This window comes from Tursiops truncatus, chromosome 3 (genome assembly GCF_011762595.2).
Source record: "Tursiops truncatus isolate mTurTru1 chromosome 3, mTurTru1.mat.Y, whole genome shotgun sequence".
In the NCBI taxonomy this organism is placed as follows: Eukaryota; Metazoa; Chordata; class Mammalia; order Artiodactyla; family Delphinidae; genus Tursiops; species Tursiops truncatus.
In genome coordinates, this window is record NC_047036.1 from 104324159 (window position 1) to 104339319 (window position 15161).

General features: G+C 42.8%; 1 protein-coding gene and 1 pseudogene across 4 annotated transcripts in view; one reads left to right on the forward strand and one right to left on the reverse strand.

The window, feature by feature from the left end:
* Nucleotides 1–8362, reverse strand: part of ALDH7A1 (aldehyde dehydrogenase 7 family member A1) — a 36629-nt gene extending 28267 nt beyond the window's left edge. For all 4 annotated transcript variants that reach the window (XR_002174159.3, XR_012330842.1, XM_019924323.3 and 1 more), the window contains exons 1-3: nucleotides 8149–8362; nucleotides 6811–6864; nucleotides 6198–6263 (exon numbers count right to left, since the gene is read on the reverse strand). Coding sequence is in view for 2 of the 4 variants with exons in the window: in XM_019924323.3 (XP_019779882.1) it covers nucleotides 6198–6263; nucleotides 6811–6864; nucleotides 8149–8340 (312 nt within the window). In the remaining 2 variants the exon portion in view is untranslated. The remainder of the gene's footprint in view (nucleotides 1–6197; nucleotides 6264–6810; nucleotides 6865–8148) is intronic.
* Nucleotides 8363–10165: 1803 nt separating this feature from the next.
* On the forward strand, nucleotides 10166–10655 carry LOC117311923 (large ribosomal subunit protein uL14 pseudogene; annotated as a pseudogene).
* The last annotated feature ends 4506 nt before the right edge of the window (nucleotides 10656–15161 follow it).

Below are 15161 nucleotides of genomic sequence, written 5' to 3' on the forward strand. Positions count from 1 at the left end.
GAAAGCTCAGAATGCCTTACATACCTGTAACCCTTTATGATTCCCAGAGGTATTTTCATATGGGTCAAACTGACTGCATGCCCAGACCCTAAATTCAGCTTACTTACAAAGCTGGTATTCCATAATCCATTCAAATAGTACCACTCACTCACCAAATACTTCTAAGCACCTACATACTATGTGACAACAGCAGTACTAGGCACCGGGGCTAAAATAAGTGAGGCACTCATGGAGCTAATAATTCTTATCTAGCAGCAGTCATGGTACTAATAACAGGCGGGGGGAGGCAACAAATAATTACGAAGTGCCACAAGGGCTATAAAGACCAAGGAAATAAAGAGGTTTCCAAGACAGAGAAAACAGCAGGCTTGGAGGATAAACAGGTACATTACTTTACCTAAAAGGCTGTCAACCCAAATCTCCAAGGTGAGACTTAAGCTGAAACCTAAGGTTGGGAAAAGTCAACCATAGGAATATTCTTCCCAAGGAAAAGAAAAACGTGTAAGAGACCCATGGAAAATAAAAGCCTATCATATATGAGGGGCTGACTGAGGAGGACACTACGCCTACAGCTAGAAGGAGCTTTAAGGAGTCTGAATTTTACTCCAGGTGCAATGGGAAGTCTTTAATGGTTTTTAAGAGGCAGAATAAGATGATTCGCTTGAACTTTTCTAAGATCAGTGCCTTGATGGGTGTAGAATAAGTTGGAGGGGAAAAGAGTAGAAGCAGGGAGACCAACTAAGAACATGTTCTACTAGCCTAGGCAAAAAATACTGGTGACTGAGCCTTAAGATAGAAGCAAGGGAGACAAAAAGTAGATTCAGAATCTATTTTGGAAGTAGAATGGACAGAACGCACTAATGGAACAGGTATGGGAAATGAAAGCACTAAGGATGACTCCCAGGTCTCTGGCTTGAATAGCTAGGTAGATGGAAGTAGAATTACAGGGATGAAGATAACTCAGAAGAAGCATCAGGATTTTCTTTTGGAGGTGGAGTACAGGTTGGGCCATATTAAGTTTGAGATGTGATGCATGAATGGAGACATACTTTCGCCACCTACGATGTCACCCCTTCTCTCCCTTCCAGCTCTTCCTGATTTATTCCACCTCTCCCTTGAAAGGCAACTAACAGGACCATTCCCATCCCCCCAGGCTGCTGCCAGTCCCCCCATGCCCTCCTCACAGAGAGGCCTCCCAGAGCTTGACCATGAGCTCAGGGCTCTTCTTCACCCTCTCTCCTTCCCAGATGTACTCCAAATGTCTTAGTATAGCTTTTCTCAAGGGTAGCTTGGTATTCTATTAACATTTAAAATGTCCCCTGCTTTGAATAGGCAGTTCTACTTCTGGAAATTGAGTATATACATAAGTGTGCAAAAGTAGAGGTACAACAGCATTTACTGCAGTGCTGTTTCCAGCAGAGAAAACAGAAACCAGCTAAATGTCCATCGGCATACGATTGGTTTATTATGGAATAGCCATAAAATGGAATGCTTGACACTCTCTAAGAAGAATAGATTTATAAGGAAAAACTTTTAAAAGCCATAAAAATAGCAAGATAAGCAAAAGTTTACTTACCATATGCATTAAGTTTGAGGAATATAAAAGATATTAACAGTTGTAATTTCTGGGAAATGGAATCATAAGAGACTTTCATTCTCCACATTTTGTATGCGGATATTTGCCATTTTTACGATACCTGCACACTTTCAGAAACAGTAAACAAAAATTATAACATTAAATGAAGTAGCACAGATCCTTTGTATTTTCTAAGGCATGGAATGGGTTTAATAATGTTTTGATCGAATTTAGCCCACACATTTATAAACTTAGCAAATTGGTTAATTTCAACTCAGAATGGCCAACTCAGTACACATAGCTATTCTAAGCACATCTATTCTATCAGTCTTTCGACCACCACTTACTGCACACGTTCTATGTGCCAGATATTGTGCTAACCCCCGGGATACTAGGGAAACAAGTCAGCTACGATTCATGCCCCCTAGAGCCAATGGTCGAGTGAGGGTGGTAGAAACAAAACAGGAGATTACAATTTCATGTGGTAAGCACCGTGATGGAGCTAGACTGCACAACTGGACCACCTATGAGTGTTAGCCTAGCATTACTTGCGGGCAAGGAGGTGGGGAGGAAGGAGGCTTTTTAAAGAAGTTTAGAGGGCTTCCCTGGTGGCGCAGTGGTTGAGAGTCTGCCTGCCGATGCAGGGGACGCGGGTTCATGCCCTGGTCCGGGAAGATCCCACATGCCGCGGAGCGGCTGGGCCCGTGAGCCATGGCCGCTGGACCTGCGCATCCAGAGCCTGTGCTCCGCAACAGGAGAGGCCACAACAGTGAGAGGCCCGTGTACCGCAAAAAAAAAAAAAAAAAAGAATAAGTTTAGAGTTGAGACCTAAGACCTAAAGCATGACTGGTGTTCACCAGCTGAAGAGGCAGAGAAAGTATGGGGGACAGGGAGCATAACATACGCAAAGGCTAAAAGACAAGAGAACACGGTGATTCTGGAAAACTATAAAGACTTCAAAGAGGTAGGAGAGGAATGTAGGGGCCACACTGCCAAGGACTATGTAAAGGAGCCAAAGAGCAGTGGGGAAATCACTAGAGGGTTTTATATGGTGGGGAGAAAAATCACAGTGCTTTTTAAAATACCACTCTAAATGTGGTATAGAAAATGGATTGGAGGGAGAAAAGACTCAGGCAGGAAATGAGGCCAGACAAGAGATGGTGGCTGTCTGGACCACAAAAATAGCAATAGAGAGAAATAGAATTCAAAGTGTTTAAGGCTTGGTAATTGATCAAGTCTCAACCCTGGCTACATATTAGAACCACCACCCACGCTTTAAACTACATTCCATCCCAGACCACTCAAACCTGGCTTTTTTTTTTTTTTTCTTTTTCCTCCAGCTTCCAAGATGATTAGTAGGAGCAGCAAGAGATGAGAAGAAAGGCAGGATTAGGTGTGAGGTGAGGGATGTGAGGCGGGAGCGGGAAACCAGGAATACAGCCATATTCCCCGTGTGGGCTTGATCAGTCCCGGCGTGACGGGGCATCAATAACCTCAGACCCTCCTGAGATGGCAAACGAGAGCCCTTGTCCCTACACACCTCACCGCGAAGTTAGATTTAGAATGAGCATCAAAGGCAGCCATAGGAGACAACTATGACCACTGAGGAAGTACCAGCTGAGCCCCTGGGGAAGTACTACAAAGATAGCCACCCATGTTAAAGAGTTACCAAGTATCTGGTATCCTTTTATTCAGCTAGAGGAGCCCCATTCACAGTTCCTGTCATCTCTGGCACCTCCTCACCAGAAATGGAGAAAATGATGACACACACAGCGGATGGAGAGAGGCAGAAACAGGTGGCATTCAGACTAAACAGCTCATGAAAGAAAGCAAGAGTGAGAAGTCCCAACCAGGTTCCCTGTAGTTAGTTTTAGTTAAGAGAAAGAAATGTTTTTATAACTACTTTTTCATATTTTCATACTTTTTTTTTTTTTAAGGAAAAAGGAGACAAAGTTCCCTTTGAAAAATTCCAGGTTTAACACAAATGAACTAAACGAAACCGTGGTTTGTCCTCACAGGCAAGGCCATCCAGAAAGGTCAGGACCAAGCAGAAGTAGCCCCACATGAGTGAGCATCCAAGAGGAAAAGTGTATATACCAGGAGGGGATCAAGCTTTGGTCTGTTCTTGTTTGAGAACCAGCAGCCCTGCTGGCAGGAGTCCAGAGGCACAGTTAGGAAAGGCTCTGCTTCTTCCCTAAACTTTGGACTCAATTGCTTAACTCAAATTCTAACAAGTGGGATTCCCAACTGATTTTACCATCACCCAGGAAAGCCACCTGTTCCCACTTAGCACCCCGACTCTACTGAGAGGTCTAACAAGTAAAAGCAGAAATAGTAAGAATGATAGGTGCAGAGGCTGGCCCAGTTGAGTAAAGGGCAGGCACCAAGTAAGAACCTGAATTCAAAAAGTAGCAACAACAACAAAGTACAGCACGATTTTAAGGAAAGAATCACAATGCCAGCTGCCACCCCCTCGGGCAAAGCCAAGACTAACCTAAAAGCCAGTTCAGGGAAAGAAAAGACCCTGAACTCACACAAATCTTTTTTCAAACAAGATTGTATTTACTGTGGGTAAAGATACACATATAATGGAAGTTTCTGGTCAAAAGTTTCACCAGCATTCAAAATAGCACATGCAAAGAGTGAATCCTAATGTGAACTATGGACTTGTTAATACTAATGTGTCCATATTGGCTCACCAATTAACACGTACCACACTAATGCAGGGTATTAATACAGGAAACTTGCAGAAGTGATGGAGAGTAAGGAACTCTACACTTACTGATCATCCTTCCGTTGAAGGGGTTCAAGCCACCCCACAATGGGCCCGTCTGGCATGTTCTTTGGCATTATTTTGAGCTAAAGGCAGTCAAAGCACAGTAGACTCGTAAAAGATTTCCAACACCTCCTTAACCGCCTACAAGAACTTAGAAAGTGGACCTATACCAGGAGCCATCGCCAGAGGTAACTTTTTATATCTGACTTATCTGCATGAGGGAAAACATTTGTTACCAAACACTTGCTCTTCTCACGTTCCTGAGATTTGTCCTCCTCTTCTTTGAAGCCCCAGGGCCCCCACCCCTTTCCTTAGATCAGGATGGTATATAAGCCTCAACTGCCTGACTGCCTTTGGGTCTCATATCTTTGTGTCTCCCCCTCACACAAAATTAAAATTTGTTTTTCTCCTGTCAATCTGCTGTATGCTGATTTAATTATTAGAACAGCCAAAGAACCTAGCAGAGAATAAAAAATTTTCCTCCCCTATAGTTTCACCTTAAAACTGCTCTAAAATATAAAGTCTATTAAAAAAAAAAAAGTACAATTGTCCTTCAGTATCCACAGGAGATTGGTTCCAGGACCCCCACGGATTCCAAAACTTGCGGATGCTCAAATCCCTTACATAGAGTGGCTGAGAACAGTCAGCACTCCGTATCTGCAGATGTGAGGCCCGCAGAGGTAGAACCGGCTGACTTAAAATAATTTGACACAGCTTTGGTCACAATTCTCTAACCTGCTAAGGCGAACTTTACTCAGCACACTGCTTACTTCTGGAAGTGGTATTTTCTTTGTTGAAGGATATTTTTGATTGTATATAATGGAACTCTGAGCATAACTTAGCCAGAATTAAAGAGATGTTCTTCCTACTTTGCACAGAGGTGGTCTCTTGGCTGACAATAACCCTGCATCCAACCCAGGGCTCTCCTGGAGAGTCTGCCCTTCCCCAACTCCCCACAGCAATCACAGATTCAGGAGAAAAACAAAAAACCACTGAGGCTCAGCAGTCACAAACCCAGCAGCACATGGTTCTAGAAATCAAGCTCACGGGTACGGAGGTTTGCCCTTATCTGCAAGCACTTTAAATGATTAATTCATTTAACCCTCACAATAACTCAAGAGGTAAGCACACCTGGTCTCCCCTTTTTACAAGACAAAGCACACTAAGGTGAAGTAAAATACCCAGGGGCAGAGCTGGGTTAACCGACCGGATATTCCTGCTGCTTCGGGCCTTCAGCTGAAGACCAAAAGGGATATTCAGGGTGGGGGAGGTGAGGGAGGCCTGAGAGATCCAGACTAGGCCAGTTCTTTACTCTCCCCTCCTCCAGACCTAGGCCCTTATCTAGTGATAGCTCACTGTGGCCCGGCCCAGCTCCAGTCAAAATCCCTACACCAGCTCACAGAACTCCTGGTGGAGACAGACAAAGAAGGCAGAACCGGCCTCAAAGCCTCATCAGACTGTTGAGGAACTGGAGCCTAGGCCCGGTAAGAGGGGCCACTGCCATTTGAGCCAGGAATGTCGACCTATTGCTAAGATACCCTCACACCCGAAAAAACTGGCAGGGAGAAGGAGCATACAGGTATTTTTAGGATAGATATTCCTTTCTCTTTGCTTAATTATAAATTCAAGTAACTTCAGTTGGAGAGTAAAGTGTTCATAGATCAAATTTATGCTACATTAGTAGAGTTCTATTCCCTTTAAAATCACCAAATTACTGAAGGCAGAGGAGATAGGTGCAGCCCCCAGGAGCTCCTGTTTCAGCAAGGGGGCACTGGCCTGCTCATCAGATGTCTCTTATCTCACCGTCATTACAGTAGGTAATCATGCCATGGCCTCCATACTTACATCCGCCCAGATTCTCCATGCTTCTCTTGCTTTCTTTACAGTTTCTTCATAGTCAGCCATGCTGGCCTAAATAAAGATTTGGAGGGAGACAAAGGGTAAAGGAAAGGGCAGTGATGATCTTCTAAGAACACAGATTTTTGGAAAAGAATTGTAAAATCTCTGGTTGACCCTAAGATTTGTGGTTTAAAATGATTTTCACAGCCTACACTTCCAAAAACTTGCTGGAATTCAGTAAGTTAGAATCTGTGCTTTTTAAAACCTTGCTTCTCAAAGCGAGGTCCAGGAGCCTCATCTGTGAGCAATACCTGACGTGGATTAGAAATTCAGAACCTCAGGCTCCAACCCAGATTTAAGAGGTCAAAACATTCATTCTAACAAAAGTACCCAGGTGATCCAGAAGCATGGCCTTCAATGGACCCCCTCCCGAGTCCTCTCTAGGGTTCACCTTTTCTGGGGCACACACAACCCCATCGACAGTCTCCCTCAGATATTCTTAAATGTTACATTAAAAAGAAACATTATTCTTTGACTTTGAAAAGTTGTATTGCTCGTCATCACTGGCACAAACTCCCAGTGGGCATTCTGCATTTAAAAAAAAAACAAACCCACTTACCTGTCGGACTCTCGCTATCGGCTCATTGTTAGCAGGACAATAGGTGGTGATAACCTTAAAACAAAAAGACGACCACCATAAATAGAAAATGTAATCCCAAACTGGGGGAGCAGATCAAATGGGGGAAGAAAAAAAGGGGAAAAAAGAGACTAAGACACAATATTCAAACTCAGAATCTTTACATTAACTTGTTACAAATAAGCGACTCTACAGAGCTTTCATTTCTGACCTGAACATTCAGAACAACCTTTTCTGCAAAACCCACCTTCACCATTCTAAATACTAGGTATTTAAACAAAAGCCTAAATGTAATCCATTATTTTGCCTCTATTTCCATTAACAACAGAGCAAAGTTACAAGTTTAACTTATTCCCTCTCTCCCTTACTCTGCCCACCCTCTGGTAAGGGGTGAAATGGCCAAAGCTAGACAACCATGGGAAAGGCCTGTGTCCACACAAACTGGAGAGGTCAATTATAAAGAAAGAACCCAGGTGTAGCTTTAAAAAAGGCTTTCAGGAGAGGGTATTTATCCATGAATCTAATGATTGGATACCACAGGAAAAACAAGCTGAAACCACCAATGGGGGAGGGGGGATTGGGGGAACAATTAAAACCGCCTGCATCTCCTACAGTCACAGATAACTAAAAGATGTGTTTCCTCTAACAAAGCAGGTTCATTCAACAAACTATCAGAATGTTACATAACATTTTCTTATAAAAGCCTTCTTTTGTATGCAGCTCTCAAAAAACTCTAGGTGATAATAACCTAACCTTTCCATACTACTCTATAAAACATTTTATTGAACATTAACTGGGTGTCAAGCACGGTGTCAGGCTCTGGAAATAGAGAAACGCTGAAAACACAGCCCTCAAGGAAGCTCAGAGCCCAATGAAAACATGATAGGATTTCAGCAAGTCCGAGCTTGCATTCCAAAGGATTTCAGAAAAGACAAGACAAAACTATACTGTAAAACAGTACCTGTGGCGCACCTCACATGTGAGGAGCCACAGTCAAGCACAAAATTCCGATAATTTCCACCGCTAAGCGTGTGGCAGTTCTCACTAGAGTGCCGAACTCTGCCGGCACGGTTTCAAGTATGCGGGGGAACTTCAACCCCAACCAGCTCCAAAATGAACTCGATTCTCCATAACACACGGGACCTAAAATCTAACGGTATTTTTAAGACATTCTACGTGAGGAAACTTTTACTGTGGACTTCAAAACTTCCCACCCAGTACAACCGCCGACAGCGTCCGTGGGGACTCGAGCTGGGCAGTGCGTGTCCGGCCTCCCGGGGCGAAGTGAGGCCGCAGAGATTGCCCGGGACACCCGCATACCTCTCCCCGGCCTCCCCAGCTTCCATTATACACGCCCTCGTTGTCCTCGCGGAGCCCCAGCTCCTTCAGCCAAGCATACTGGGGCTGATTGATGAGCAGAGTGGACATGAAGGCGGCAGGCCTGTTCAAAGGTCCCGTGAGCTTGCTCTTCCTTGCAACGTACACGCAGAGCAGACGGGGAACACGCCACATACTGAACCAGGGAAGCGCACTGCGCCTGCGTTCCAAGGAGCAGCTGAAATAGGGCCCCGCCCCCCACCCGGAGGAACCCATTGGGCAGGTCCAGTCCCGCCCACAGGGTCCGCCCCTCCCCCGGCGTCCCCCTGCCTATTTGGATCCTCCTCAAGAGCCCGGAGCTGTAACCCGGAGCTTAACACCGGCCTGAAACAGTGGGGCTGGGAGGAAGTGAACGAGCTACTGCCATCTGGTGAAAGAGACTGGGAACAGCGGCAGCAGCTAGAATTTTTTTTCAGCAAAATATTGGCTCTACAATACAGTAGGTTAGAGCAGGCCTTGTCAGACTGAAATGTGCGAGTAATCACCTGGCCATCGTGTTAAATGAACATTTTGATCTGGTGGGTCCAGACTAGGGTCTGAGAGTCGGTATTTCTTTTTTTTTTTTCCTGCTGTATTTTTTTATCTTTATTGGAGTATAATTGCTTTACAATAGTGTGTTAGTTTCTGCTTTATAACAAATTGAATCAGCTATACATATACATACATATACATACATATACATGCACCGAGCTGATCTCCCTGTGCTATGCGGCTGCATCCCACTAGCTATCTGTTTTACATTTGGTAGTGTATACATGTCCATGCCACTCTCTCACTTTGTCCCAGCGTACCCTTCCCCCTCCCCGTGTCCTCAAGTCCATTCTCTAGTCTGTGTCTTTATTCCTGTCCTGCCCCTAGGTTCTTCAGAACCTTTTTTTTTTTTTTAGATTCCATATATATGTGTTAGCATACGGTATTTGTTTTTCTCTTTCTGACTTACTTCACTCTGTATGACAGACCCTAGGTCCATCCGCCTCACTACAAATAACTCGATTTCATTTCTTTTTATGGATGAGTAATATTCCATTGTATATATGTGCCACATCTTCTTTTTTTTGTGGTATGCGGGCTTCCCACTGTTGTGGCCTCTCCCGTTGCGGAGCACAGGCTCCAGACGCGCAGGCTCAGTGGCCATGGCTTACGGGCCCAGCTGCTCCGCGGCATGTGAGATCTTCCGGGACCAGGGCACGAACCCGTGTCTCCTACATCGGCAGGCGGACTCTCAACCACTGCGCCACCAGGGAAGCCCCACATCTTCTTTATCCATTCACCTGTCCATGGACATTTAGGTTGTTTCCATTGTCCTGGCTATTGTAAATAGAGCTACAATGAACATTATGGTACATGACTCTTTTTGAATTATGGTTTTCTCAGGGTATATGCCCAGTAGTGGGATTGCTGAGTCGTATGATAGTTCTATTTTTAGTTTTTGAAGGTACCTCCATACTGTTCTCCATAGTGGTTGTATCAATTTACATTCGCACCAACAGTGCAAGAGGTTTCCCTTTTTTCCATACCCTCTCCAGCATTTATTGTTTGTAAATTTTTGATGATGGCCATTCTGACTGGTGTGAGGTGATAACTCATTGTAGTTTTGACTTGCATTGCTCTAATGATTAGTGATGTTGAGCATTCTTTCATGTGTTTGTTGGCAATCTGTATATCTTCTTTAGAGAAATGTCTATTTAGGTCTTCTGCCCATGTTTGGATTGGGTTGTTTATTTTTTTGATATTGAGCTGCATGAGCTGCTTATATATTTTGGAGGTTAATCCTTTGTCAGTTGCTTCATTTGCAAATATTTTCTCCCATTCTGAGGGTTGTCTTTTCGTCTTGTTCATGGTTTCCTTTGCTGTGCAAAAGCTTTTAAGTTTCGACGTGACCAGATTGGGCGGGGCGTTGGCGTTGAGATCTCAGTGTCCTTTATACCTACTTCCTTTTTGTCCCTTTCCGGCGTTCAAGATGTCGAAGTGAGGACGTGGTGGGTCCTCTGGTGCGAAATTCCGGATTTCCTTGGGTCTTCCAGTTGGAGCCATGATCAACTGTGCTGACAACACAGGAGCCAAAAATCTGTATATCATCTCTGTGAAGGGGATCAAGGAACAACTGAATAGTCTTCCTGCTGTTGGTGTGGGTGACATGGTGATGGCCACAGTCAAGAAAGGCAAACCAGAGCTCAGAAAGAAGGTACATCCTGCAGTGGTAATTCGACAACGAAAGTCATACCAGAGAATAGATGGTGTGTTTCTTTATTTTGAAGATAACGCAGGGCTCATAGTAAACAATAAAGGCGAGATGAAAGGTTCTGCCATCACAGGACCAGTTGCAAAGGAATGTGCAGACTTGTGGCCCAGGATTGCATCCAATGCTGACAGCATTGCATGACTCTTCGGTGTATTTGTAAAAGAAAAAAATGATAATAAAAATTATTTTCTCCAAAAAAAAAAAAAAAGCTTTTAAGTTTCATTAGGTCCCATTTGTTTATTTTTATTTCAATTTCTCTAGGAGGTGGGTCAGGAAGGATTCTGCTGTGAATCTCAACCACCGCAGTGCTCTCAACCACTGCGCCACCAGGGAAGCCCCCTCCCTGCTGTGATTTATGTCATAGAGTGTTCTGCCTATGTTTTCCTCTAAGAGTTTTATAGTGTCTGGCCTTACATTTAGGTCTTTAATCCATTTGGGGTTTATTTTTGTGTATGGTGTTAGGAAGTGTTCTAATTTCATTCTTTTTTTTTTTTAAGGGAATTCCTTTTATTTTTATTATTTATTTTTGGCTGTGTTGGGTCTTTGTTTCTGTGCAAGGGCTTTCCCTAGTTGCAGCAAGTGGGGGCCACTCTTCATCACGGTGCGCGGGCCTCTCACTATCGCAGCCTCTCTTGTTGCGGAGCACAGGCTCCAGACGCGCAGGCTCAGTAGTTGTGGCTCACGGGCCTAGTTGCTCCGTGGCATGTGGGATCTTCCCAGACCAGGGCTCGAACCCGTGTCCCCTGCATTGGCAGGCAGATACTCAACCACTGCACCACCAGGGTAGCCCCTAATTTCATTCTTTTACATGTAGCTTTCCAGTTTTCCTAGCACCACTTATTGAAGAGGATGTCTTTTCTCCACTGTATATTCTTGCCTCCTTTATAAAAAATAAGGTGACCATATGTGTGTGGGTTTACCTCTGGGCTTTCTATCCTGTTCCATTGATCTACATTTCTGTTTGCATACCAGTACCATACTGTCTAGATTACTGTAGCTTTGTAGTATAGTCTGAAGTCTGGGAGCCTGATTCCTCCAGCTCCATTTTTCTTCCTCAAGATTGCTTTAGCTGGGCTTCCCTGGTGGCGCAGTTGTTGAGAGTCTGCCTGCTGATGCAGGGGACATGGGTTTGTGCCCTTGTCCAGGAGGATCCCACATGCCGCGGAGCGGCTAGGCCCGTGAGTCATGGCTGCTGAGCCTGCGCGTGTCCAGAGCCTGTGCTCTGCAACGGGAGAGGCTACAACAGTGAGAGGCCCGCGTACCGCAAAAAACAAAAAAAATTGCTTTGGCTATTTGGGGTCTTTTGTGTTTCCAAACAAATTGTGAAATTTTTTTGTTCTAGCTCTGTGAAAAATGCCATTGGTAGTTTGATAGGGATTGCATTGAATCTGTAGATTGCTTTGGGTACTTTAGTCATTTTCACAATATTGATTCTTCCAATCCAAGAACATCTGTTTGTATCATCTTTAATTTCTTCCGTCAGTGTCTTATAGTTTTCTGCATACAGGTCTTTTGTCTCCTTTGGTAGGTTTATTCCCAGGTATTTTATTCTTTTTGTTGCAATGGTAAATGGGAGAGTTTCCTTAATTTCTCTTTCAGATTTTTCATCATTAGTGTATAGGAATGCAAGAGATTTCTGTGCATTAATTTTGTATCCTGCTACTTTACCAAATTGATTGATTAGCTCTAGCAGTTTTCTGGTAGCATCTTTAGGATTCTCTATGTATAGTATCATGTCATCTGCAAACAGTGACAGCTTTACTTCTTTTCTGATTTGGATTCATTTCTTTTTCTTCTCTGATTGCTGTGGCTAAAACTTCCAGAAGTATGTTGAATAATAGTGGTGAGAGTGGGCAACTTTTTCTTGTTCCTGATCTTAGTGGAAATGGTTTCAGTTTTTCACCATTGAGGACGATGTTGGCTGTGGGTTTGTCATATATGGCCTTTATTATGTTGAGGTAAGTTGAGAGTCGGTATTTCTAACCAATTCCCAAAGTGATGGTGACTGCTGTTTCCTGGAGTAGCCAAAGGAGGAGGGTTTTTGGTGGAGGAGAGAGGATTTTTTGTTTTCGCCACTTTGTTAAATTATAAATTAGAGTTTTCTAAAGAATGAAAAATATTAAATTGTGGCATTTCCCTTTAAATATCCTGCCTGGGCATATTCTTGCTTTTGAAGAACAAAGACAGTTTTGATCAATTTCCTTTATTCTCCATTTCTTCTATCTTCCTGCCATTTCTTTTTTGGGGGGGGTTACTTTTTTTTTTTTTAACAGCAGGTTCTTATTAGCTATCCATTTTATATATATTAGTGTATATATGTCAATCCCAATCTCCCAATTCATCCCACCTCTTCCTGCAATATTCTTTCCACCCCACCCCCACCCCTCCACCATCCCATCTTCCATCTAATTCCACAATAACTGTGCTTACTCTATATAAGGGAAATAGCACCATCTCAGTCAGCATGATTTAGGCATGAGTTAAAAATATACACACACTCTCAAATCAATTGAATTAATAAGGTGTCTCAATGATTCCAAGTGGACTTGCCTTGTGGCCTTCCACACTGCAACCAGACAGTCATTGTATGTTTCTATACAGAGCCTGTGTTTTCCTCTCAGTGTCTTTGCCCTTGCTGTTCCCTCAACCTGTAAAACCCTTCCTTCCATCTCTGCATTCATGCTTGAGCTTTATCTGTTCCATCCTTATGACACAAATGATTTCAACAAACCATGTTGAAATCGGCATGTATCAAGCACCTATCAGAAACTGTAGTTAAGTGCTGGAGATACCTGAATGATGCTTCCACTTGAAAATGTTATATTTTTCCCCATTAAGGCAAGGACCATCTCTGACTCATCCTTGCATGGCTCCACAATTCCCAGCATCCTACCAGGCTCACATACATTTACATCAATGAAAAAATGAAACTATAAACACACCTCTGCGGTAGAAAGCAAGGATACCCTGTCCAGCATTGGTAACCTCTATCAACAACCCAGCTACTGTTTTCCATCCACCCCTAGGACTGAAGAACTAATTTCCTTCATTTTAATTTCCAAACATTTTAATGGAGAATTTAATTCTCCTCACTTTCTGGGCTGCTAGTAAGATTCTTTGTACACGTATCCTAACACCACATCCTTCCATTCTCTTCCCCTCCATTTGATTCAAAAAATGAAAAGGCATTTACAGATGCACTAAATTTTAGAAGCAACACATAATGCTCTCAAGGAATGTTAACTTCCTTCTCTTCACTAAGAAGAGAGGTTCATGGCTGTCTCTCTAAACCAGTTCTGGGATGATAGACACCAGCAACTGCCTATATGGAAAATAGGGATTGCATCTCTCTTCTACCTTCTTTTTTCAAAACTCACTTAGCCTGCCAATAAGAGGTCAGGAAAAATCACCATCGATGAATTTTGATGGGGCAAAGCACGAAGAGATAGAATTAAATGAATCATATGAAAGCATATTTTCCACTTGCAAAAGAATTAAATGGATCGTACTTGAAAGTATATGTAAAAACTGCAAAGCCCTATAGAAATTTAAATGTACTGACTAAACTCAGGACACCTTGATCCAATTCTCTATGGAAAGTGGAGAAGTTAGCAAATGGCCAATTCTGCTTTTCAAATGACTTATCAAAGGCATCATAGGGTGGTTATAACAAAGACTTTGGAGTCACAGCATAAGTACAAATGACCTGTGCTTGGGAAGTCTTCATGAATACTAGCTGTCTTTGTTCTTCAACAATAGCTGGCCAGAAGGCGGAGGGATTTGATCTGATAATGCATGTTTGCCCCAAGGCAGCAGTAAAGTGGAGAAATCACATAAAATTTCATTATTGTAAACTCAGAATCTGATTTAACAGAGCATGAGTGAATGACACTAACTATTGCTCTGGGCAGGCTCATATTAATCAAGCTAACCAAAAAATGATGCTGCAACTAAAATGCTGGCTTATTACTTGATGGGGAAAATTATTCTCAGAAAGGACCAACCATTCACATCCTCTAATCACTGCATTCTCTCCCAGGGTATATACTACCTATCTAGTGGTTTAGGAGCCCAGAATTTAGAAGAAGAAGAGTTATTGATTAGCAGTATATGATTCCTGCATTCAATGGCATCAGGCTAAGATAGTCTCCCCAATGTCCAAATTAAACTGTAGATTCAATGCAATTCCAACCAAGACACCAGAATTGGCAAGCAGAGTCTAAAGTTTAAATGGAAGGGCAAAGGATCTAGAATAGCCAAAACAGTTCTGGAAAAAAAAAGAACAAATTTACATTACCTAATTTTAACAATTATTATAACAATTTTACAATTGTTATAAAGCTACAGTAATCAAGAAAGTGTCACATTGGTGTAAAGATAGACATAAAGATCAATGGAACAGAATAGGGTACTCAAAAATAAACCTTCATATATATAGTCGATTTTCAATGAAGGTGTCAAAGAAATTCAAGGGAGAAAGAATAGTCTTTTCAACAAATAGTGCTATATTATTTGGATATTCAGGCACACACACAAAACAAGGATACTTGACTTTTACTTCCCGCTAGATAATAAGAATTAAGTCAAAATGGACCATAGGCCTAAATGTAAGAACTAAAACTCTTCTGGTGGAAAACACTGGAGAAAGTCTCTAGTGTGAGGGGCTGGCTATTGTATGCATTCTACGGTATTTAGCTGCCTCCCATACCACATA